Source organism: Podarcis gaigeae (assembly GCF_964106915.1).
Source record: "Podarcis gaigeae genome assembly, chromosome: 5".
In the NCBI taxonomy this organism is placed as follows: Eukaryota; Metazoa; Chordata; class Lepidosauria; order Squamata; family Lacertidae; genus Podarcis; species Podarcis gaigeae.
This window is the reverse complement of record NC_139681.1, coordinates 41,772,703-41,799,184: the sequence shown is the minus strand read 5'-3', so window position 1 is coordinate 41,799,184 and position 26,482 is coordinate 41,772,703. Positions and strand designations below refer to the sequence as shown.

General features: G+C 40.1%; 1 protein-coding gene across 2 annotated transcripts in view; it reads right to left on the bottom strand.

Annotated features, from left to right (window-relative positions):
• The window catches only part of TCERG1L (transcription elongation regulator 1 like), a 159,146-nt gene that overhangs the window by 30,655 nt on the left and 102,009 nt on the right, over positions 1–26,482 (bottom strand). For both annotated transcript variants that reach the window (XM_083741068.1, XM_083741067.1), the window contains exons 5-7: positions 25,880–26,005; positions 10,877–10,977; positions 6,956–7,044 (exon numbers count right to left, since the gene is read on the bottom strand). In XM_083741068.1, coding sequence (XP_083597194.1) covers positions 6,956–7,044; positions 10,877–10,977; positions 25,880–26,005 — 316 coding nt within the window. The remainder of the gene's footprint in view (positions 1–6,955; positions 7,045–10,876; positions 10,978–25,879; positions 26,006–26,482) is intronic.

The following is a 26,482-nucleotide window of genomic DNA, read 5'->3' as shown; positions in this document are numbered from 1 at the left end:
CACAGATTAGTGCAGAAATGGGGGTATTAATGAACTTATGGGTGAACAGGGGCAAAAGTGCTTGAAATAGATTGATTCACCTATCCCTAGAACTATGAAGTGGCACAGCATAACAGATCTATGAATACAAGAAATAGCTGGGCTTTCTATTTTGCGGCGGGGGTGGGAAGGCTTGCAACTGTACTTATTATGCTGATTTTATTGCTTGGCTTGTATTGTTCATTGTATTTTACGGTGACCTACCCTAGCAGCTCCTTAGAAGGAATATAAGGATATGAACTAAATACATAAAATAAAAGCTAATAAATATTCAGAGCTGTAGATAAGTATCCCAAATAAGATACAATTTCCTAGCAGTCAGAGATAAGGGTGGGCGAGCCCCCTGTGGATGGCACTGGAAATAAGCTGAGCCATGTTCCAAACAATCAGGAAACGGTCTAATTCATTTCCAAGCCAAGCCAAATTTTACCCCTGATCTGCATCCATTAAAACAGAAAGTGGGAAGAGGGCCCCCCAACTCCTGCAGAATGGTGAGGCAAGAAGATTCTTAGGACGGGTGGCCCATCCTGTTTTGCCACCTGAGGCACAATGAGAATGTGCCACTACCTGCCTACCCTCCCTGCCATCATGTCCCACTTCCCATTTTCATCATGGCCATTTCTTTTCTTTTCTTTCTTTTTTTGATCCATTTATTGATGTACATAATATTTACATAGAATTTCGTATTTCTCATATTCATACATTCACATTTTCTATTACATTGTAAATCCACATTTAGTTTTTACTTAATTATTCCATGCTTCCCCCCCCTCGTGACTCAAAGACTTCCCTCCACCCGTGCATGACTTCCTAGCTTTGTTTTAAGATTTATTATTGTGTTTGTACTGTGGTATTTACAATTATTCTTGTATTTCTATCTATATTGACTTTGTGAGATCAGTTGATTGATTGATCTCATGGCCATTTCTTTTTGCCTGCCCCGGGGCAACGCTGTGCTAGAGGTGCCAACTCATGGGGCCCAAACTGCTTTGCCCCCCCATATCTTTTGGGAAGGGGCGCTCCCCTCCCCAATGTCGAGGGGGCAAAGGAAACTGAGCACAGAGCCGAGCACAGCACAGTTTCAATGGCTGGCTCCTCCTCCTCCTCCTGCCATGGAAGGAGGCCAAGCACAAGAGAGGAAGGCCACTGGCCATTGAAGCCGTGCAGCACTTGGCTCTGCACCCGGCTTACTCCTAATGATGTGACATCACATGTGCAGTATGGGAAAGAAGAAATAAAACTTTCGCAAGCTACTTGAATAGGAAGCCGATGAACTATTTGTTTGGGAAGGGAGAGCAGCAGTATCTCATATCAAGCATGATAGCAAACTTAGCCATCTTCAAGGGTGACCATTTTGCACATTCTACTTTACTCTTTTGCTTTTGCAGTGGAGGAATACACATGAAAGTAGAAGACAGCAGGCATTTATCTATTCACTGTCAGTGAGCTCAATGTAATATACATTGTAATATACATATACAATGTTTGCCTTGGAGCCAACACATTGAGTTCTGAGAGCTAATTCTAAACTAAAGAGGGAAACCCTCAGTCTTTTATGTAGTGGGATGTTAAGAGACGCACAGGAGTAAAATCTTCTGAAGCCTTTTTGCCAATAAAATTCTTGATCATTTCCCTGTCCTGGAAATTTTGATCATTCCACAATTCATTCTCTCCTCTGTTTCTAAATTCCATTTCTCTGGTCTGCGTTTTCAGTGCCATGGATGATAAGAGAATTGATTACCACCAAAAATGCACATTCATTGTGTGGACCGTTACCACTGGGCTGGCTGAAGTCAAGGTATTTATTTAATAAAAGCAAGGTAATAGCTAAAATAGAAACGGTCCTTTTCCACATCTAACTGAAAAACCCAGCAAGCCCCTCTGGAGAGGGGCTTAGAAATGGATCCAAATGGCAGCTCCCTCTAGAAATGCCTTCACTTTCTCACTTCTAACCCAATTTGACATTTAATTTAACCATTATCGGTCTCATCTCCCAGAATCGCACACTGCTTGTCCCTATTTGGCATAATAAAGGTTTCAATTATCCAAATGCAAAAGTATGGTAATTTGTTTCACTCACAGGACACTAATTAAAAAAGGTGGCGATAGAAGAATTTTATATATAAAATCCTCTGAAAACTAAGGCTACAATACTAAGCACACTCAATCAGATATAAGTACCATTGTGTTCAGTGGGTGTAGGACTGACATGTTTAGGATCACACTGCAAAGGTATAAACTTCAAAAAATAGTTCTAAAAGCACTAATTATTTGATGTGACAAACTTCTGTTTTTTTTAATCATCTTCATTTGAGAAAGTGGGGTTTAGTCCACAAAAATGGACACCACAGTTAATAGTCTTCAAGATGCCACAAGGCTCTTTCCTCGATAGTTAAGATTAGCTTTTTAAAAACAAAACTCCTGGTTTATAACTTGAGTTTAACTTGGATTATCACCTTCTGTATCACACAGTTTTCATTCATTTTGCAACAGCAAAATGTCCTCCACTGATTTAAAAGCCAAGAGGGCAAGTGGTCTTTGAGGTAAACCTATGTCTGATTTTTTTGTTTTGTTTTAATCTGCAATGTTATCAACACTTAAGAGTTCATATCTGCTAGAGATGAACATCTATTGTCTCCTCAGTGATTAACACTGTGCTGATTATTCTACGCATGTGTAGTTAGAAGTTCCACTGTGTTCAGTGGGGCTTACTCCCTAACCAATGTAGGGTTGCAGCTTCAACTATAGAGACCCTGGAGCAGCAGCTGAACCCTAAATAATTTAAAGCTCTCTTTTAAATAGGCATTCCAACAAGCCTCCCCCCCCAAAAAAAGGACTGTGGTTTTCAGGGAGCACAAACAAAAACTCCAGGGATTGTCTCTGGAAAGTATAGAGCTGCCATACGTCCAGATTTTCCCAAACTCTCAAAGGCGGAATTGGCATCTGGGGGGAATTTCTGAAAGGCAGCACTTTGTCCTGGATCTTAGGGAAGTCAATTGAAAAATTGTGTTTTTTGCAAACTTTTTGAAATATGGCAAGCCTAGGAAAGAAGGAGCACCTGGATCACATGGTAGTGCTTGTAACTGAATCAAATGCTAGTTAAACAGCATCAATGCTGAGGAAAATAAGTATTGTCTGGAGGGAACAAGAAAAATCAGCAATAATTGAATCATAGAGTTGGAAAGAACCAAAACAATAGCCTCTCATTTGAAATGATCTAAGTGGAGGGGGGTCACCCAAGGGTCTGTTTTGGAACTTGCATTCTTAAACATGTTTATAAATGATATGAAGTTTGGGGTGAGCAGTAAGAGGTCAAGTTTCCTGATGACACCATTATTCAGGGTCTAAAAAAAAATTGCAAGGAGCTCCAAAAGAATATCTCCAAATGGGATAAAACAGAATTAAAATGACAAATGAGGTTCAATGTAGGCAATTATAAAGTGGTGTACAAGGGGGTAAAAAGCATCCCAGCCACATATACAGAAGTGGTAGTGACTGATCAGGAAAGAAATATTGGGATCATGATAGATAGGCTTGATAAAAATTTGAGCTAATGTGTTACAGAGGACAAGGAGGTGGAGGAGGAGGAGAGGGAGAAGAAGAAAGGCAAATTCCATGTTAGAATTTTAAGCATTTAAAAATAAAATTGTCACTGTTATAATGCCTAACACAACAAATTTATAGAGCAGTCACACTTGGAATGATATTGCAGCTGCTGTGAATCACAGCAGGTGAGAGTACTGTGGCGCTTGGCGTCTGGGGAACACAAGCAGTGTGATTGTACCAATATCCTGCTTGCAGGCTTCCCATAAGCATCTGGTTGGCCACTGCAAAACTGGATTGATCTTTGATCCAGTAGGGCTCTTATTCTAGTCTTGTCTAGTACAACCCCCTGCTGGTGCAGGAACTCCTGAAAGGTGGCCATCCAGCCTCTAATTAAAAATCCCTTACACAGGGAAGGCTACTTCCGTCCAAGGCCATCTATTTCAGGAGCAACATACATGACCATTAGCCAACCAATTCACTGTAAACACAAAGAAGACCCTAGTGGCATTTTAAGAACCAAGGTTGTGATCTTATTAGGACTTACTTAGGATTACATCCCATTAACTGCTGCGGGACTTCCACTTAAATGTGTATAGGGAAAAGCTGTAACACCTTTACTGTGGTATAAAATTTTGTGGACTAGAGTCCACTTCATCAAATGCATGAAGCATGAGTTTCATTTGAGAGATATACATAGATATAGCAATTAAGATAGATAGAGAGATAGATAAATGATAGATAGATAGATAAATGTAAATGACTGTTACAGACTGTACCTTTGCATTTCACAGTATTTTAGCTCTGCAGTTTACATTTCCTCCCTCTATATACCGTATGTGTGTGTGTGTGTCCCATCTGCCTGCCCATCCATTCATACCCATATACCCATATGCACCTTACAAGGCTATAGAGCAAGTGTGACAAACTTTTAGCCCTCCAGGCATTCCTGAGGGGACAAAAAATTCTGGTATATAGGAAATGTGACATTAAGCTATGAACAGTTTGACTCCATTAAACAGGATTTCAATACACTATGGATTAATAAAAAGGAACTGAGGTGTATTATGAGGTTTAAAACTACCATGTAGGATGCAGAGATCCAGATTTTGAACCACTGAGAACAAGGAAAAAAGAAATATGTTGCTTATTAAACTAAATCACACATCCAGTCTAAATATCTTCATAATGGCACACACATTCCTCTAAGCAAATGACCTATTTATGTTCTTTTAATGTACCTAGGAGAAAACAAACATCATTTTCCTTTAGGTATTTTGTCGGTATGTGAATTGTGAATATGATGCATTAGTTGCTATGACTATCCCATGGCCTTGCAGTATGCCATAAATCATAGAATTGTAGAGATGGAAGTGACCCTAAGTATCATCTAGTCCAATCCCCTGAAATGCAGAAATCTCAAAACATGGTTCCCCATCCAATTTGAAACCAAACCGGACCCTGCTTAGCTTTGCAACTGTGCTAGCTGCACTGCTAAGGGGAGCAAATATGGGTGGGGCAGGCTTCACAGAAGCAATCAGAAACTCACCTTTTAATCTGCTTTAAGCTATACAACCTGGAGTCCCTCTCAGAATTCCTGCTCTTGTTTCCAAATGACATCCCAGCCTATGCCTGGTAATGTCACATCAACCACAGAAGCATGGAGCCAACCTACGAGTGGAGAGGGTTGGGAATCAATTCCAGGTTTTTACTGGGTGTAGTAATATTTCATAAACATTTTGATTTTCTATCTAAATAGGTATGGATTAATAAGATGCTCCTTAAAGGATTGCTCCATGTTTCAGTGTGATTCTGTGATAGATTATCAGGTGGAATCAGCTTGATGTTGAGTGTCAGATTATTATTATTATTATTATTATTATTATTATTATTATTATTCTCAGATTGAGTCTCTATGGTTCTATTGGGTATTCTGCCATGATTAATGTTATTCCTTTGTGATATTATGGTGTGTTTTTTACAGTATTGTTATGAATCAGAGTTCTGAATTAAGGTTGGAATGTTAGAACCGGGAAATTTTCGGACTAATGTGTGATTAAGAGGGGAAACAAGTGTGTAGTAAGAGTTGTTGTGGACCCACAGATAAGCTTCTGCTATTAGCATATGTGAAAGCTAATTAAATCAGGCATACATCTTAAGACATGACCCCTCCTTAATCCTAGGAAATTAACATGAGTCAGGCACTAATTGAGTGAGGCAAGCTTCCTTGAGATGATAGCCTGGTAGGGAGCATGGGATAAACAATTGGGAACTTCAGAGCATCCAAGGGGCTAAGTGTGGAAAGCACAAATTGAATAGGCTTCTTCGCTTCTTTAGGGGATAAAAGTTGAGAGTTTAGAGTGACAGGGAGGAGTTAAGAAACAGTTACTAAGCAGTGGGCTGGAGAGTCAAAAAAGCAGGATGCTGGTGCCTGTTTTGAATCCAATGTTGTGGCTGTGGGAGAGGTCAGAATCTCTTGGAATGTAATGCTGGAGATCCCTCAGGTAGTATATATGTGCAAATAAACCATATATCATAAAGGCACCGCAGACTCTGCTGTGCCTAACTGTCCTAAAGGGAACACAGACTCTGGTTAGCACGCCTGGTACCCCTGGAATTTCATACCGCTTGGAGATTGGAGTGGCATGTAACTTTATGGAAGCATGGAAGTTGTCATGATAACAACAGCTAAAAATGGGAATTAGCATGATGCACAAATGGAAGTGTTTTTGTCTTAACACCAAGATAGGGTTGTATCCTGCCATTCTGCTCATGCAACAAACTTCCTCTTGTACAATGGAACTTTGCCTACTCCCCTGAAGCTCCCAAGCACCCTCAGCACCTGATACAATGAATGAAAGAGGAAGGGGAAGTTCTGTTGCAGTATTAGATACTGTACAACCCAGAAATATCATTTCTCAAGAAACAAAACAGATCCCAGGTGTCCCTAGACTTTTTACCTGGGCTGCTGTGTAACTGACAGCACAATCCTGTCCATGTTTTCCTGGAAGTGTCACCGAGTTCAAGGAGACATACTTCTAGGTATGTGTACCATAATTTTGAGATTTTGGTATATATATTAAATTTTTTTTTTCCAGTACTTAATGTGGACTTTTAACTAGGCATCCATTCTGAATTTTAGGAATAGAGCAGGTTTAAATACAAAAAATATTGATTTCATTTTTTTGTACAGTTATGAGACCAGCAGCAAAATGTCACAGTGATAGTTTTCGAAGGAAAATTGTGAAACATGCCATTATGTCCAAGATATTTATTTCTCCTCTGTTTCATTGGCCATGGCAAAACAGACCCTCCATTTGGGTGGCAATAGTGCTGATAGGATAGTGAAAATATATGGAGTAGATATGCTTACCATGGAGATCCTGGCACAGGAGTGGATGCCACAGGCTTGTTGCCATTTGAAGAATTGTCATCGTCTGGGAGCAGTTTTAAAGGGTGATTCTTCACATGGAAAAATAGAGAGATCAACAAAAGGCATGTTTGTTAATTATAATTGGTTTAATTGACACAGAAATGGAAAATGCCTCTGCATTAATGAAGGTTTAACATTCAATCTTTAGAGTTGATAATTAACAAATTGTTGTTTTCTGCTAGCAAACATTAGAGTGTTGTAACCTTAGTTCAGTTGACAAAGGTACTGAGTTGCAAATAGCCAATTTGGATGGTGTTGCCTTTAGTCTTTTGTCTCAAAACACTGTGGAATGAAGATGTAAATGAAGCTCTCAATGAAAACAGCTCCAGGTGAAATACAGAGAGAGCACGCTTTGCTTATAGGTCTGTTTGGATTTTTTCATATTTTGTAAGATGCTGAACTGATTATGCTTGGTCAAGCATATGTCTTTGATTATTTTGTTCTGTTTTGAAGAGTTCTTCAAGTAAAACTTTGAATAATATTTTTATGGGTCTTGACAATGTTTATTTCCAAAAAGAGTCATTTATTATGCATCCACTCACTTAATGCTTCACAATATTAATATCTGCAATAATCATTATACTACGTGCTTCACTTCAACTGGCAGTCACTATTGAAATTAAGCATATGCTATTTTGCACTCATACAAACAATACATCAACCTATAAGGAACTTAGCAGGGAGCAATAAACAATATAAAAGAACTAGAAAGAGATGAATAGAAAGGTAATTGTAGTCCTGTACTTAATCTTGATAATAACATACTTATGTACAAAATACAAAAAAAAAGTGTGTATAGATAAAACGATTGTCGGGATTGTTACAGAAAAGAACCACTCTACATCAGATGTTATGACTCAATCCTATTGTGCCTTTCAATTAAATTATTATTTTACCATTCATTTATTTGCAACCATCACAACTAGTTCCATTTCCATTTCAGGCGGGGTGGGGGTGGGATGTTATTGTTATTTATTGTTTATAAGCCACTTTGGGAGTCATTTGAATTAAAAGCGGCATAGAAAAATAATAAATCCAATCACATTATGCTAGGTTTTAGGTGAGAAAAAGGATTTGAACCTAGGTCCATCGAATTCCAGAAACCTTATTCACTGCACCACACATTAATTTATAAATTGCTCTGTGATGCTTCTTCAATGTCACCATAAGGGGCAATCCTGTGCAACATAATACAATAAATAAACTGGAACGTACGTGGTATAAAAAAATTACAGGGTTTCAGCAGAACATTTTGGAAATGAAGCAGTACGACAACCCTGAAATGTTAGCAGGCATAAACAGTACTGAAAGTGGAATCATATATAACTGCCCCAATATGAGCACAAATCATCATTAATGCCCAATAAAAAGGACATCTGGGTGCCTCCCCTTAGCCTTTCATAGAATTTGACTTTTTCACATGCTAAGCACCTCACATGGTTGTACAAAATGCACGATAGCATTTATCTATCCAGTTCCACTGTCACAACTTTTATGAAGGTCATAGCCTGTTCATTTATGCTAGTGGCTTAAAGAATGAGTGAGTGAATAGGAGGAGAAGGCAGGTCCATAAAGGGCTACAGCTTGACAGTGCTTTTTCTTTAAGCACTGTAGGACACTTAGAGAGTGCTCTTCAAAATTACTTCATGGATTCTTGTAGCATTTAAGAGTGCCTCTGCAGGCCAGTGGAGAGATGAAGACACCGAGCAATGTTGATGTGAAACATGTACTTCCATAAATCCACAAGGACTCTGCAAGGCCTATGGAGAGGCAAAACCTAGAAAATGAGGGGAAATGTATTGATCAAGTACCTCTGTTCAACCTTCTGTTAAAACAAAAACAGTGAAGGCTGAAATATGTGGAGAGGCTGAGGAAATTCCAGCAGGGATCCTCCTTAGTTTCAGAAAATGGCAGAGCCAGTATCTTTCCCCTGGAAACAAGAGGAAGTTTCGGGCAACAAATGCAGGTTTACTGACTTATGGAAGCGTAGCAGATTCTGATGACAGACCTTGTGTGCATATTCAGGACTGCATTTTGTGAGAAAAATACATTTAGAAATGTAATTTTTGAGGGGAAAGACTGCCCCTGAAATCCATTCAAAAGTGTCATATGGTGCAGAATGCAGTATCTGGAGTTCTGACTGACATTACTTGCCTAGGTCATATAATGCCAGTCTTAAAAGAACTCAGTTGGCTGACTATTCGCGTTCAAGCTGAATTTAAGGTGCCAGCACCTTAAACCCCTCAGTTTTGGGGGGGATCTAAGCCCTTCCTCCCATATCAACCTGACCACACAGTAAGGGCAATGACTTTCTCCAAATACCAACTGGATCAGGAGTGAGGTTTGTTACAATAAGAGGGCTTTTAAGCTCCATCTATCAATTGCCCTCCTCAAGGAGGTATGCCTGACACCAACTTTTCTATCTTTTAGAGACTATTTTTTAAAAGTCATTAGAGACTATTTTTTTAAAGTCACCCAGGCATTTAAAATATTTGAATTATTAGACCTGAAGTACTGAAAACTCTCTAACCTTTAATTGTGTTCTTACCTGCTGGTTGTTTTGTTCATATTAATTGTTTCGAGATTTAATTTATAAACCACAAATAAATAATTAAAGTGTGTGTGTGTGTGTGTGTGTGTGCGCGTGCGCGTGCACGCGTGTCTGGTAGCTATTCATGAGCAGAACAGTTTTGGCTTCAGTAAATATTCAGTCACCAATGTGCAGTTTTAAATAGTATAATCGCATGAATTTTGAAGCATGTGATCTATCTGAATCTTTTCCCTGGTTCCCATGTGCAGTGAGGGGGAAAAGTATTTGATCCCCTTGCTCAAGACAGCACATGTACAGACCCATCTGCAGTTTGCCAAATCACATCTGAATGACTAAGAGGAGAACTGGGTGAAAGTGTTGTGGTCAGATGAAACAAACATTGAGCTCTTTGGCATCAACTCAACTCACCGTGTTTGGAGGAGGAGGAATGCTGCCTACGACCCCAAGAACACCATCCCCACCATCAAACATGGAGGGGGACATATTAGGTGTTGGGGGTGTTTTTCTGCTAAGGGGACAGGACACCCTCACGGCATCAAAGGGTCAATGGACGGGACCATGTATCATCAAATCTTGGGTGAGCACCTCCTTCCCTCAGCCAGGGCATTGAAAATGGGTCGAGGATGGGTATTCCAGCATGACAATGACCCAAAACACACAGTCAAGGCAACAAAGGAGTGGCTCAAGAAGAAGCACATTAAGGTCCTGGAGTGGCCTAGCCAGACCTTAATCCCATCAAACATCTGTGGAGGGAGCTGAAGGTTCGAGTAGCTACACATCAGCCTCGAAATCTTACTGACTTGGAGAGGATCTGCAAAGAGGAGTGGGGCAAAATACCTCCTGAGATGTGTGAAAACCTGGTGGCCACCTACAAGAAATGTCTGACCTCTGTAATTGCCAACAAGGGTTTTGCCACCAAGTACTAAGTTATCTTTTGCAAAGAGATCAAATACTTATTTCACTCATTATAATGCACATCAATATCTGACTTTTGTCTTCTGGGTTTCTGGGGGTTTTCCTGTTGTTATTCTGTCTCTCACAGCTCCAATAAACCAACCATTAAAATCATGGACTGGTCATTTCTTCATCAGAGGGCAAACGGGCAAATTTAGCAGGGGATCAAATACTTTCCCCCTCACTTTATGACCAGGGCTTCTGAAATAGATAAATGGTACAATGCATTCTTGAAACTTACACAAAGGAATTTGGTACATTGAAAAGCAAAATCTATGCAACAAGCCCTTGTTATCTGTTTGATTTCTGCAGATAAATATCTACCCCCAATATGAATAATATAATGAGAAACAAACCTTCTCATCTTCACTCTCTGTTGGCTTATTTTTCATTTCAGTATGTAGAATCAGGGTTGGCGGGCAGGAGGTCCTGTTTGATTCTTTGCCTTTATCCGAAACTGAAACACAAAAGTAATTGGATCCAATAAGTGACTATATCCCACTGAGCTGTCAACGACTTATATTTTCCCCATTATTTGGGGTTTTTACAGTTTAACTGAAAAAGCTTGTTAGGCAGACATACAAAAAAGTTGTCCCCCACCCACCAACCCACCCATGAGTAAATTATGTTGCACTTAGAAAATGTGCATCTCTGCAATACCCAACACTTTGTTGTCAAAATATGGTTTTCCTCATGGAGGTACAAAATCAGTCATAATAAAATGTGCCAGAGAACATTAGCCATTGCTTCTTGAAATTGCTGAAGTAGAACTATACGATCAAGAAAACTTTTTTCACTAGTTACTTCTGGCAATGGATTGGAACCTCATAACATTCACATAGCCCTTGAATAACATGTCTCTGTAGAGCTAATCCAGAGATGTCTAGCATGGTCCTTAGGTCAACAGGTGTTACATATTCCAGGACAAAGAAGGAAATCTGTGGCTCGTGTGTCCTACCTAAACTTCATGTATGATACAGTCGTGGTGAGGTGTAAGAGCAGACCTTAGGCTTATGCACTCACCCATATTGCATGTAGAGTTGTCAGTATTAAGCAGGCTCGCTTATTCAGATATTGCATAAATGATACCCATTTTTTTATTTTCTAACCATAGAATTTTCTTTCTGCAAGCACAGTGAGAAGGTGCATGATTTGAGCTTTGCTCCTCTGCTGTAGCATATAATGGTTTTCATACACATTAGGTTGAAACCATAACCAATTTGCCTTGTTGATTTCAATGGAACGAGTGCATGTGTGTGTACTACAGGTTTCATGCTTACAGAATAAAATATATTTATTTATTATTTGCTTTATTTTTATTTATTTAACAATATTATGTACCAATTAATTAAGCAGTCTACATAGTACAATATAAAAATATTCAAAATAAAATACCAATAAAATACAGACAGGCATAAACATGGTCAAAATTTGGATAAAAACCAGCAGTTCTAAGACGAATATACACAATAAAATTGCATGTCTAGGTAAGCTTCCCTAAACAGCAACAAAAAGGCTTTAGTAGATGCTGAAAACAAAACAGTAGCAGGTGCCTGCCTTATTGGTATCTATTGTATAGAAATGGCTGGAATATTACACAAAATAAGTAAGTAATAGAAAATAAAGGCATGAAAGAGACAGCTCTTACGCTCTGAGTTGAGTCCCAATTGAAACCATATATCTGACAACTCAACTTATCAAGTTATCTATAAAATAACTTGACTTTGGTGGTCTGCTTCAAAAGAAGTCAGCAAATTAAATCCCATCTCTCTTCCTCACCAGTGGCCTGTTGGCAGATGCTCCTTTCACAGAGAGAATGGCTGTGGGCATTGCTGCTAGTGCGGTGCATCAGCTGTGCACACAACATAGAAATCTCATTCACAATTTTGAAACTTCTGGTGCAAAGATAAAGAGATACCAGAGATGGGCTCTTAGGCTACTTAATCTTACTTTAACTCTGCAAATTGAGATTAGTGCTGGGACAAAACAGAACCACTGACAGGATGTTGGCAGGCACACTGTTTTACAGCGCTAAGGGCATTTCCCTTGGTAGTAGAAAACAACAGAGTTGTATTTCTTCTTAAACTTTCTAAAAATAAGTGAATCAGCCAGGGAATTAAAAGACATCATCAGTTTTAAACATTTATCCCACCATATACATTTCTATATACATAAAACTGCAATGATTTGCAGTGCTGCATCAAAATCCTGGATTTGTATAAAGTCAGGGAGGGAAGGAGGCAGGGAGGGAGAAACATAATGGTATACATATTTTAAAATGTGGTTTTAAACAGTGGCAGAGATTTGAATAAAGTAGGGGTGATGGGACACAGAGGAGATGGGGGAGAGCTGGTAATATGGAGTGGGGGGAGCTTGAAGGAACTGTGAGGATATTGTGGGACTTTAAGGAGCTGTGAGGACTTTAAGGAGCTGTGAGATCTGACTTTGGAACACAAAGATTAGTGCTCGTCTCTTCCACACCTTCCTATACAGTGGTACCTCGGGTTAAGTACTTAATTCGTTCCGGAGGTCTGTACTTAACCTGAAACTGTTCTTAACCTGAAGGACCACTTTAGCTAATGGGGCCTCCTGCTGCTGCCGCGCCGCCGGAGCACGATTTCTGTTCTCATCCTGAAGCAAAGTTCTTAACTATTTCTGGGTTAGCGGAGTCTATAACCTGAAGCGTATGTAATCTGAGGTACCACTGTAATAAGAATGTAAAAGCAGTCTTGTGGATCTAAGGGGCCACAGAATCCGTCATCTTGTTTTTAGCAGTGGCTAACCAGATACGTCTGGGAAACCTTCACACAAGACTATAAAGCAACAGGCCTCTCTTACTGACTGATATGCAGAAAAGCCTGCTACCTTCAAACCTGGATACATAGCAGGTTGAGGCTGATGTCAGAAAGGGGCATCTAGGGAGCAATACTAATATCTGATCTGTCTGACTAAGGAGTGGGGTTGGATACAGAAGAGGGTGAGGGAAGCCCCATCACAGCAAAAAGCCTGCAGCATCAACAAAAGATGTGGCCTGTTCTGGAACCACCACCAATAGTGCTGCTATCAACAGTAGGTTTAAATTGGGTGTTCAGGTGGGGAAGTAGGAAAGTCATCTGATGATCCACTGGATCCTAAGACAGCCCATTTGCTGGCAAGGGAATGAATCTGCGCCCCCTTTGTTGCTTCAGCAGAAAAGAAGCACATATACCCAGGGATGCCCAGGATTTCCTGGGCTCAGTTCACTGTATATGCATCTTATGACAAGAACGGCTGCTTATGTACACATATTAACTTAGCCTAGCCTACCTGCTGGCTGGATAAGCAAGATACAGATATATTGCACACATCGTTAAACTACGGAATAGACCAGAATAATGGCCACCAGCATGGATAGCTTTAAAAGAGGATTAGAAAAATTATTATTATAAATCATTAATTCAATTCCTACCCTGCTTTTTCTCTGAAAGCAGTCCAAGGCAGCAAAACAAACATTAAAACCATCTCCAAAACACTTCCAGACTAGGAAAGCTCAAAAAGGCACATTGGAAGAGGAAGGTAGGTGCCAAAAATTTAACAGAGGCACCACCTACCTAATGTTCAAAGGGAAGGGATTCCAAATTCATGGAGGATACAGCTATCAATGGCTACTAGGTATGGTGGCTATCTCCTTTCTCACCGATGGAGGGAGTATTCCTCTGAATGGGAATCACAAGTGGAAAGAGTTGGTGTTGCATTCAGGTCCTGCTGTGGGGCTTCTCATAGGTATCTGGTTGGCCACTGTGAGAACAGGATGCTGGACTAGATGGGCCATGGACCTGATCTAAAAGGCTCTTCTTATATAATTTCTTTCACAGATCAGGTCAAGAGAGCCACAAAGCAGCATCTCTACTTTATTTGCAGTATTTCTGATAGTCACAGCAAAGTACTAGCTGATGAGAGGTGGTCAGAGAGATATTTTTGACTCTGCGCGTGTGCATCTTTGTATTTGGGTTTGTGCTGGTATGGCTTTGGGGTCTGGCTCCAACTCATTGATGGAATATCCCTGCCAGTAATCTGGCCTTAGAATGAGAAAGGTACCCCCCCTCCCTCCCCTGATTTAGGTTATGATGTCAAATACTCGGTATTGTCAGCTTCACAAGCATGGTTATGCGCACTGCAAATGAACCATTCCTGGTTTGCTTATACACAGCAAGGTATGCATTTTCAGCTTGGTTAAAGCCTCTGATATCCATTCCCTTTCTTCTCTAAGACTGCAGGAGCAGCTAACAAATCAACACGTTGTTTACAGACTGCAAGGCGATTGATGAAAATATTTTGAACACTATGTGCCTAATGTGCCTGCTGGAAAGAGACTATGCGAGAGGATAGGAGAGCTGGAGCCGCTTTCATTGGAAAGAAACACTCCTTTAACAGTCATTGATTCGGCAACGGCTACAGAGATGTGCAAATAAACCTGCATACCCAAGGCTTTTTACACACATAATTGGCTCTGGTGCTTTGCCTGTTCTAGCTGAGCTGAGCCTACTCAATTGCTCTCGGAGGGCTCAAACTGCAGAGCTCTATGACACGTCTCAGTATTCCTTGCTTTGTGCTCTTCCACAAATAATCTCCAGCTCGAAAGCTGTATATTGTGGTAATACAAGAGGCTAGAATATTGCAACGCTTGAGGATTTATAAAGTCCAGATTAATTGAATAGGAATAATACAACATACACAGAATAGAATTTTCACATATTTTGTTTTGTATTTATTCTTACATTTATATCCCACCTTCCCTTTGAGGAGCTCAAAGTGACATACACAGTTCTCCTCCCTCTCCATTTTATTCCCATAAGAATACATGAAGAACCTGCAGGATTAGGCCAAAAGGCCCATCTGGTGCAACACTCTGTTCTCACAGTGGCCAACCACATGGCCATGGGAAGCCAATAAACAGAACCTGAGCATAACAGCACTTTCCCCACCTGCTTTCCCCAGCAATTGCCTCCAACACTGGAGGCAGAATTAGCCATCATCACTAGTATCCTCCATGAATTTGTCTAAGCTTTTCTTAAAACCAGCCAAATTCCATTAATTAACCATGTGCAGTGTGAAGGAGCACTTCCTTTTGCCTGTCATGAGTCTTCCAATGTTCAGCTTCATTGGAGGCCCCTAAGTTCTAGTACTGTGAGATAGGAAGAAAAGCTTTTCTTCACACCATGCACAATTTTATAAACCTCTACCATATTCCCTCTTACTTGCTTCTTTCTCTAAGCTAGAAAACCTTTCCTCAGAGGGGAGTTTCTCCATCCCCTTTTCTGAACCTTTCTCAGCTCTACAATATCTTTGCCGAGAGGAGAACTCTGGGCAGAGGTGTTATATGCTAACAGGGTCCCACTCCTGTCATCAGCCATGCCGTAGCATTCTGCATTAACTGCAGCTTCTGGATCAAACCCAAGGGAAGCCCCACATCAAGTGCATTACAGTAGTCCAACCTTCAAGTCATCAGTGCCTGAACTACTGTGGACAAGCTCTCCAGGCCAAGGTGTGGCTGTAGCTGTCACATTTTAAGAAATTTGTTTTTATATTGGTTTAATCTTATTAGGGTTTAGTTGCTTTATAATGATTATCCTTTAAATTTTTTTTGATTTTTGTATTTTATCTATGTTGCTTTAATTTGTGTAAAGCAACTTGAGTCCTCAACCTGAGTGAGATGATGATGATGATAATAGCAGCAGCAGCAACAGCAACAGCAACAACAACAAATGAATCTGTGTCATCCAAGAATACTTTCAGGTACTCCACCACAACTCTCTCCATCACCTTCTCCAAGAATATCATCTTCTCGGACCACCAAGGAAGTGCAATGATGTTACTGACTGTAAATGAAGTAACTATGAAGCGAGAAAAGTGTTTCTTGGACCAGCCACAAAGCAGTTAATGCTTAGAGAGGGGAAAGGATTATGCAGTCCATTGCACTGTGGATTGTCTGCTTTAAATTGCCAGTTTGCAAAACTTTTGTAAGTTTAAAGGGGTGGCATGACCCCCCCCCCTTCAGCAAAGCATTTGAAGATTAGTCACATGAGAGAAAGGGAGGGATAGCTCTGCAACTGCCTCCCTTAAACTTGCAAAGTGTTCAAAAATACCAGTATACAGTTTAAGGAAGAGGTGGTCATTTTCTCCTCCTTTTGCAGTGCTGCTAAAGAATCAGCAAAAAGAGAAAAACTTTTCCAGTTCAGTCCCTGTCATCAATTTAAAAAAAAACAAACCAAAAGAAATATGTGTCTCTACCATAACTGTGCTGTGATGTCAAGCTCAGCAAGAGAAACACAGAGCGTCAAGCCCTAACACTATCTGAAGAAGTATTGATTTGCATGATCAAACAACAAGATTCAACCCAAAGACATTTGTGGAGATGTACAATGGCTTCTATGTGTGCACTGGGGCTCTCAGATGTCACTTCTTTTTTAAAATGTATTTTTATTAGAGATTTTCTTTGTTTACAAAAGTATGTGCAATGTCTCTTTTTCCCCCAAGTAACATTTTTTACAGATCAGTTTCATTTGTTGAGACATTAGGAAGAAAAGGGGAAAGAGGGGGGTGGGGAAGGTGGGGGGGTGATGCTTCTATTTTATATGTGGGGTCTTGTATCAGCGTCACTTGTGCAGGTTCTCTGCTATTCACTTGTGTTCCTTTGGGCTGAGAGAGGTTGGGGTTGGCCTAGGGTGTGGTTGTTCATTTGTGATTGGCTGTGGTGAGCTTTGTTTTCATGTGTGAGTGGGGTGGGTGGGTGTTTTGGATCAGGTTAGCCATATTGATTTGTATGCTGTTGGTGGATTTTTGTCATTGTCTTGTTGGGCTGTGTATGTGAGCCAGAATGGGGTGAATGCGTCTTCTTCTATTTGTCCCCATGTCAGTTTCTTTTTATTGGTTAATTTTTCTAGTAAGGCTGTTTCCCATACTATTTGGTACCATTGATCCATGCTTACTCCTGACAGGTCTCTCCAGTGTCTGGTTATGTTTCTGGCTGCTGAAAGTATGTGGGTTATGAGGTCTTTGTGGTGTAAATGGGCATTATTTCACTTCTAACTCGACTTCTTACTACTGTGTCAACATCTGATGTCAAATGGGAAGCTTGCCAAATATAAGTGCAGGCAAATTTGTCTATGTCTAGTCAGTGAAGTATGAACCTACAATTCTGTTCCATTTCATTAATCTGTCGGTTTCTTTTTTAAAAATATATATCTGAAAATGTATTTTAATGTGTATCTTCTGTTTAATGCTTATTTTAAATGTGTATTCTCTTTCTCTCCCCCTCAGAAAAAGAGCATATTGTTTGCATGCAGAAGATCTGAAGTTCAATGCTTGGCATCTCCAGGTAGAGCTTGGAAAAACTCCTGCCTGAAAACCTGGAGGCATTTGGACTAATGGTCTAACATAGTGAAAGGCTGTTTGCTGTGCTCTGCACAGCAAATGTTTAAAAAGTTCCAAGAACTGCATCACAACATTGGATAAATTTGAAATCCAGTGGGTAGCTACATTCCAATTTGCACATTCATCCAAGAAGTGTGAATCAGGTAATCTTGTACAGAAATTTACGAAGACTGAATTCCTCAAGCATCTCTGGCCAAATGGCCTAAGTTGCTCTGTTTGAAGTGGACTTCTAAAGCTCTGTTACATAAGCAGAAACTGCCTGCAAGCAACTAAATCCATACTATTTTGTTATATATGAAGACTTTGACATTAAAAAAAGACTTCTATTTAACTGGGTAACAGTATTCAAACTCTGCCTCTTAGCTGGGTTCTTGCCATGTGGAGGATTCAGTGATGTCTTCCCACCTATCAAGCTATTCTCAACCATTGTCTGGTTCTGAAACTGAAAAAAGGTGTTGTCAGGGAACTGCCATCGGAAAGACAGGAGGTAGAGAGGCTCTCAGAAGGCAGGAGAGAGTCAGCAGCGGAGGAAGGCACCAGTAGGGGGAAATCGGGAAGTCTTAAGGAGAGAGAGATGGAGGCATGGCTCAGGGACTCTTCCAGCAGTAACAGCGGAGGAGTTTCAGATCCTCCCATAAGCACCCCCACTCCTCGCTGGAAACTGTCGCGCCGAGAATCCAGACGACGCGTTTCCGTCAAGGAACTTTTATGTTGGAATAGATTCCGTAGACGCCCACTGTCGGATTCTACCAGCGACTGACGGAGCCATGCTTTGGGGGCTCCGTTAGAGACAGAGGTTGGCTGGCTAGCCAAAACCCGGAGGGATCAAGCTTTACGCACAAGCAGCTCATTATCCCATCACAGGTGTATTTTATATTATGTCATAATCTTATGCTGAAAATGAAAAGAAATTCAGTTGTTATCTTATTGAAAAATGATCGTCTAACTACAGTGTAGCAGAAACAAAGGGAGGCTGAAATCTAACAATACAGCTATGCTACTAGACAGGAAAATAGGTTGTTGGTGGGTTGTTGTTGTTTTTTTTTTAAGCCATTGCTTGCAACAGGGAAGGAAGCTTTCCCCTAGAAGAATATTTACACCTACCGGAAGAAGAAAACATTGCGAAAAAAGTGCACTCATTTTGTCTGGCAAATTTATTTACTCTGATTCTGGCAGATTCTCTGTTCTCAGACAAGCCATTTTGAACTTGTTTCTAGCGCAGTAGATGTTCCACACCATGATGAGCATGGTGCCAACCCATGTTTTCAACACAATGACTTGTTCTTCAGCAGAATTGCAGGTTTGGTTTACTGTCAGTGGTACAGTAGGAAAGGCTAAATGCTCCCCACAGACCTTTGCACACTTGCATGGACTGAGGTGAGCAATTTTACAATCATTTACCACTTTAGCTTCTACTGTGCAGATATGGCTTGTAGCTTATTATATTCATAGCTGGTCTGTCCAGCTGGAGTGAAGGTGGACCTGGGTTTTTAAAGGACAGGCAGCAATTTACTAGCAGAATAGATCAACAAATGTAATCTTTTTCAAGAACCCATGCCTTTCAAACATGTGCTGTGATGTTTAGGGATTTTATTCCACAAAATACGGCCAATCGTAGGCAGTGTTGCCCTTTTAGAACTCAGTAGGGAAGAAGATGGGGTCAAAACTGGTATCAATTGGCCCTGCCTTCACCTACGGTTGGGCTCCCTGTCTTCCGCCCCAGCAGTTGCAATGAGCAACAGCTACTACTGTTAGAGCTTTTATCACTATAGCATCAAGTAGTGGCTTGTGAGTTCAGTTATTCAATGTATATGGCATTGGTAAAGCTTACAAAACAGTATTAAAAAGATACGGTAAATGAATGAATGAATAAATAAATAAATAAATAAATAAATAAATCCTTTCTTCTGAGACAGCATAAACAATTAGCACTGAGAACCACACTAAACTGCAACAAGTCCAAGGCTGATTTAAAATGCAAGGTTCCACATGAAAAAAGCCATAGAAATAAAGCAGAAATGACTAAAACAGTAGCAAAAAAACATTCAGTTTCAAACCAAACCAATGCTTCAGCAACAGTGAAAACTATAGCTCTGGGATGGAGAACCTTTTTCAGTTCAGGGGCCACATTCCCTTCAGGGCTATCTCCTGGGGGTGGGTATCACATGCCAGTGATGTGAGGGACTAGATGCAAAAGTGGACAGACCAACAAATGTACAAATTTTCCTTTGTAGTGAAAGCTGGTCCCTCTCTATCTTCCATCCAGACAGGCAAGAAGCATTATCAGAGATCAGGGACACATTCCGGCCAGACCAATGGCCTGCAAAGAGTCTTAGAGCCAGATAAAGAGACCAAAAGGACAACATTTGGCTCCTGGCCCGAGATTCCCTTTGCCTGCTTTTGTTACTTTTCAGCACCAGCTGAAATCTTTCCTCTTCCACCAGCTTTTGGGGATGTAGTCATCTAAAAGCACTGGTCAATAGCAAGTGGAGAAGGGAAATGGAGTGTCGTTTTTGTATAACACTGTTTTTAAAATATTTTGATTTATTTCATGAGTGCTGTATCTTTTTGTTGTGAGATGCCCAGAGATCACTTGATGATGGGCAGGTAGATGGTACACAGTGACTTCTCAAACTAACCTGTGTGATGGTTATTTGAATCCATTCCAGACTGGTTCCCTGCATTTTGTTTGGACAGAAGCACTATTTCATCTGTGGCTCAGATTGAAATCTAAGCCAGACAAGAACTACCAGCCATGGAGGTGCTTCATGGCAGTTTGCCCAGTTTTGTGAACGTGCCAATTTATGCTCCAAGTTTCCAAGACTTTGCCAAGTTTGGTGTCATTACCTTACATAACCATAAATCTTAAGGAAGGTACTGTATATTAGGGAAGTTCGGCACTAAATAAAATCTTACAAGCAAATATAAATTGTATTGAACAATGATGATTTCCAAACAGCTTGTTACAAAACTGCTGGTTTGATTTAAGGGAACTATTGATCAAACTTCATGGCAGTATTTACAAGAAATGATTCCCACCAAAAGGCTTAATGCAGCCAAAGTATTCCATGCCATGATGAATAAAATATCGGTAATCCATCAACTGAAAGTCATCATAATGTGAATTAACAGAACGAGTAATAGCTTACTCTATCACACCAATGATCTTTATGAAGCTTTCGTATGCTGATGGTCATGTTTTTGCAACGTTTTCAAAAGAAACTCTTTTCAGTGAGGAAACAAACAAATGTACATTTTAGTTATTCATGAGGATAGATTTGTAGGACCCCAAAGCACATAACTTCTCAGGTGACAAACATAGCCAAATGTCTGAGAAATGAATAGCTAATGATTGAAACGCTTCCTTCCTGTTGAAAAGTGAAGCACATCACTGCAAGTATTTCTGTTGATGCCTCTGCTAAAAAACAGTGTGATTAATGGCAGAATGCAGGGAGCAATCATGTGTGCAAGAGACAATGATATACAGATTACAAACAATAAATCAAAAGAGCCTACTTTTGAAGAGATGCCACATACAGAGAAACCAGGGATGCCCATATATCCATTAATGGATTTCTGCATGACAACACAATGCTATTGAAACTGCGCTACATTTTTAGTCCTCGCTGTTCATCTTCATTCTGGCAAAACAGTGGAGACATTTCCTTTGCTAGCTCTGTTTAGGTATCATTTACAACATAAACATCTCCTCCAAAAATACACACTTTGGATTAGTGTACACAATATGTACACAATGTGTGCATCATGTCACAATGTGTACACATAGTAATTCTCTACTGAGTTCAAATAATGTTCTCCAAGCCATTATAATCCTCCTGGGACAAAATGGAGCACAATCCATTCCATAATATGCAGTTGATAGATTCCAGATCACAATAATCCACTACTGGAGAACAGCTGTGTCTTAGTGATGCAGCTGCCTATTGGTTTTAGAGGATATTGGTCAATTGAACCTCAGTGGAACCAGCTCCCACCACCCTAAGACCTCATGGATATTCACAGATGTTGGTAGTTGGCTGGTTAGATAACTGCATGTGATGGGTGAATCCTCCTCCTCCAACCACCTGTTCATGAGTTACTCACAGTTTGAAGCATGAGTAGTGTCCTGGCCCTGATGTCACATCCCTTGGTTAACACTGTCCTCCAACATCCATATGTTCAGCACAGTCATCCTATGTGGCTCACACATAGGATCTCATTTGCAATGTATGCAAGGCATGGAAGTCAGGAGCAGGATTAGCCTACAGATGCAATCTCAGAAGTGGGGCCAGGAGTTCAGCTTGATTCAAATTATGAATGCCCTGCACAGGAACAGGGCTCCACAGGCTTGTCTATCTGCTCTCTGAGCCAAGAGGGAGAAAGAGGAGCTGGAATCCAACTGGTGAGCCCAACAGAGGAAACTGGAGCAATTAATAGCTATTGCTAGCTATTGCAGCTATATTTTATACAGGAATGTCAGTGTCTTTCCAGGCTTAGCTAGCACTTGGGAGTCTGCCTGGACCACATGCCCTCTTCCTAGATCACACACCTTACTAGCCCTGCTCTGCATCCTTCTTGAGTGCTTTTGGCTATTTGGAATGTGTCCTTGAACTGTCTCCTTGCCTTTCGCTTGCCTAGATGGAATGTGGAGAAGAGTGTGTCTCAGAGAGAGAGAGAGAGAAAGCGAGAGAGCACTTTAATTTTTGTGTTGCTGAAATGTAGCCTACTGCACAAAGGTAAGAACCACATCTGTTGCTGTGTCCACTTTTTTCTACTGGCAGAAGGAGGCCCAAAAGAAGATGCAGGCCTTGGGCTTAAAAATGTTTCTCACCCCTGATTCATAGCTACTACACTGAACAGCTACGGTGCTGGGAAACTGCTGTTTCAAGGAGTGGGGCTCAAACAATCATTTTCTTGATTTACAGCAAGTCTGTACATCTTAAGATCCATCAAGTCTGATACAGTTCATCAGCCAGGTGATTGACAACCCCCTGTTTTTGAAATTTGAGGCCAAACACACAGAAAACCAGGTTGCAATACTTGGCTGGTGAGCTGCATTAGTAATTCCTGATCCTTAATTCAGGATCTGCAGAGTTCTTTCCCGTTTTTTGATACAAATATTGCTTTATATTGCTTTATAAAGCACTTAAAAAATAAATCAGACCAATATGGAAGAAGACATTAAGATGGAAAACTGAACATGATAGGGGAAAACAAAAGGTAGGAATCTATTTGTTTTGGTTTCTCACGTTTTTGCAGTAGGCTGGAACTAAAAAATAAAATAAAATCACAAACATTTGCCAGCATTTTAGCGCACATTTCTCCAACATTATTATTATTATTTTAGCAATTTTGCCTAAAATACTTTTTTTGCCATTTTCCTCAATAAAAGGAGTCCTTATTTTCAGCAATATATGCATTTTTATGACATTTCCTCCTATCACATATATTTTTATGCCAGTTTTTTGGTTGGAGAAATAAATCAAATTTTTGAAGTGCAAATTTTGAAGGAGAGCTGAATTTCCATGTGTGTGTTGATTCAGGAAGTGTGAATTACAAAAATTCAAACAAAATGTGAACTGAACCAAAGGTCTCCCCCACCCCTAGCAAAAAGAAGAAAGAATAGCTAAAGGCAGTTAGGAAAATGACACCAGAGTGGGGTGTGTGGGGTCTGTGTGGGAAGAAATAGAGGATATGACCTATGAGTGACACAAAAGGAAAAGCAGGAGTGGGAGAAATGGTAACATTTGTCTGTTCCCAGAAAGATGCTCTGAAATCTGTCCAGATTACATCTCTGTTTCAATTGCTTCCTGATAACAATGTCACATTTCAGACTTGAATAACTGATATCTGGATCCTGAAACTCAAATAATATATACTGTTTCCTAGGCATGATGACATCCATCTTGATACATTTCTTGGTAGCATTCATTTAATGTAAATTTTAAGTTATATGTGGCCAAGAAATGCCTTGCTCTACATGGATCCAGGAAATTATTTAAAGATGTCCATCACAGGCTCTACGGAATGTATTGAAATCCAAAGTCGTGCCCTCCAAGCATTGGCAGAGAAAATTATGCACATTTCTTTCACAAAAAGCAAACAACGGTTTAGGGACACTGCAACGGGAGGATGTCCAATAAAAGAAGCGCTTTTGTGAAGTCATCAAAATAAGCATCTCTTCAAAATATTCAAAATCACCTTTCGAATGTAGGTTCCTTAAATTTGTTCCATTTCATTGCTGCAAATAATACCACTCCCAAAAGACGAATGTTTTTAGCATTTCAAAATTCAGAACACATTGACGATGTTGTGGCATTAATTTCTCCAGTGAAATACACACTATTGTGACAGAGTGGCAGTCCAACTGATGGGTAATCTCCAGCAACTGGGAAAAGACTAAATACCCATCAAAACATATGCAAGGAAAAGACAGACACTGTATGTGTTAAATTGGTGCAGCTGGAGAGTATTGTAAGCAGTCAGCCATCCACACATACACTTCTACTTTCTTGACATCCTTTGCAGTCATAATGCAATGCCTGAAACGGTTGCCTCTCTTTAACAAGAGGAAGGGATGCAGGATTCTGTCCTGGGCCTGTTGTTGTCCAACATGTTTCTAATTGGCTTGGATGAAGGTGTTGAAGCATCATCCAATTTGTGAATGACACCAAACTGGGGTGTGTCTCTGCGTGTGGCCAATACTGCTGCAGCTGTATTCCGTGTATGAACCAGCTGATATATAATGAAACCTAGATGCTTGTAGCACCAATGAACACTGCAGCAATAAGAAATATGGCTAATTCCATATCAACAAATTCCAACAATAAACTTGTGGAAGTGAAAACTACTGTTGAGGAGCCAAACAGGGTTGTCAAACGTCCAGAATTTCCCAGACATAGCCTGCATTTGGCCCTCATAAAAAGCATTCGGGTGGAAATCTCTGAAATGTCCGAAAAAATGTGGACGTATGGGAGCCCATGTTGGAAGTGCAAATTTCGTCGAATTCCTTTTAAAATAGCTCAACAACTTTTATGTCCCAATTTTCACTTTTTGAAATATGGCAACCGTACACTAACCACTCTTCCCCCCACAGGAACTTAATTAGTGTGAATGTCTCCCCCCCCTCCATGCCTTTATTCATTTAAATTACTTGTAAACCACTCATCATTGTTCACACAATCCCAGCTCAAGGAACAACATTGAATTGCAATGAAACAATATGTCACTTAAATACAACTCAATATGAAATCAAACAATATACTAACAACAATGGCAGCACCGGAACACAAATCAAATTATATCCCCACCAACTAACCTGAAGACAAAAATAAAAGCTCAAACACTGAGTCTTCCTACAAACATTCTAACCCAAAAGTCAGTCACATCAACCCGGGGAAACCCAGCCAGATGGGAAGGGTAACAACAACAGCAGCACCAAAATTTAACCCCCATGGGTTGAGATAGATGCCTGAAGAGGGCTACTGAATTAAGGTACTCTATCGCACTTGAAGACAGGAGTGCCTGGCATGCTTTGGTCCATGGGGTCATGAAGAGTCTGACACGACTAAACAACAACAAATCACACATGAGGTGACATTGGGGGAAAAAAGAAAACCACTTATTATTTTTTAATGAAGTGGTATATAAATCTTGCCAAATAAATAAATAAAAATATGCTCATGCTCCATAAGGCAATATCACCCTCTGATGCAATGGTCTGGAACAGAATATGTAAAAAATGTATCTGATTTGTATATATTTTGGATCCCTTGTTGTGTGTAACCACAATAGATTCAGTACCATTTACAAATATTTCTGTTAAAAGGGCTTTTCAATTTATTACTGTGGCATTTATTGCTGTGGGAAAGTATCTGGTTGAAAAATATGCAAATATTCAACATATGCTGTAGCAGTATAACCAGGAGAGCGAAACAGAAACACACCTGTTAATGTCTGATCCACCAAATTGGTTGCCATGAATGTCACAGCTGGTGAAGAGATAGCCGCTACCCTGGTGACTTGAGTTGGCATCAGAGGAGTCATTCGGGTATCCATCCTAGAAGCAGCACCTGCATGCAAACCCATAATGAGCACATTACTAATCTGGTTCCTTCCCCCCCCATCTTTTCTTTTTCTATTTTTTTTTTAAAACTTTGGGCATCATCAGATGCTGTTAGCAATTACTATTTCTTGGCAAATATTTTACAACACAATTATAATATTTACATGAATACATTTCTTGAAAAATAAATAAACCCACTTCATTTTTACTCCCATCTTGCTATAAAAAATACATCCAATCTGAGGAGTCCTCACTGAATAGCATAAAAAGGAGCCAGTGGAAGGGATGCAGAAGAGTTTCAGAAATAGATGAGGGGGTTTAGAAAGGACATTCTCCAGTTTAGAACTCCCAAATCTAGCCCACCTTTGAATTTCAGCTTAGTAACAATAACAATAATTTATTATTATTTCTACCCCGCCCATCTGGCTGGGTTTCTTCAGCCACTCTGGGCGGCTTTCAACAGAACATTAAAAACAGAATAAAA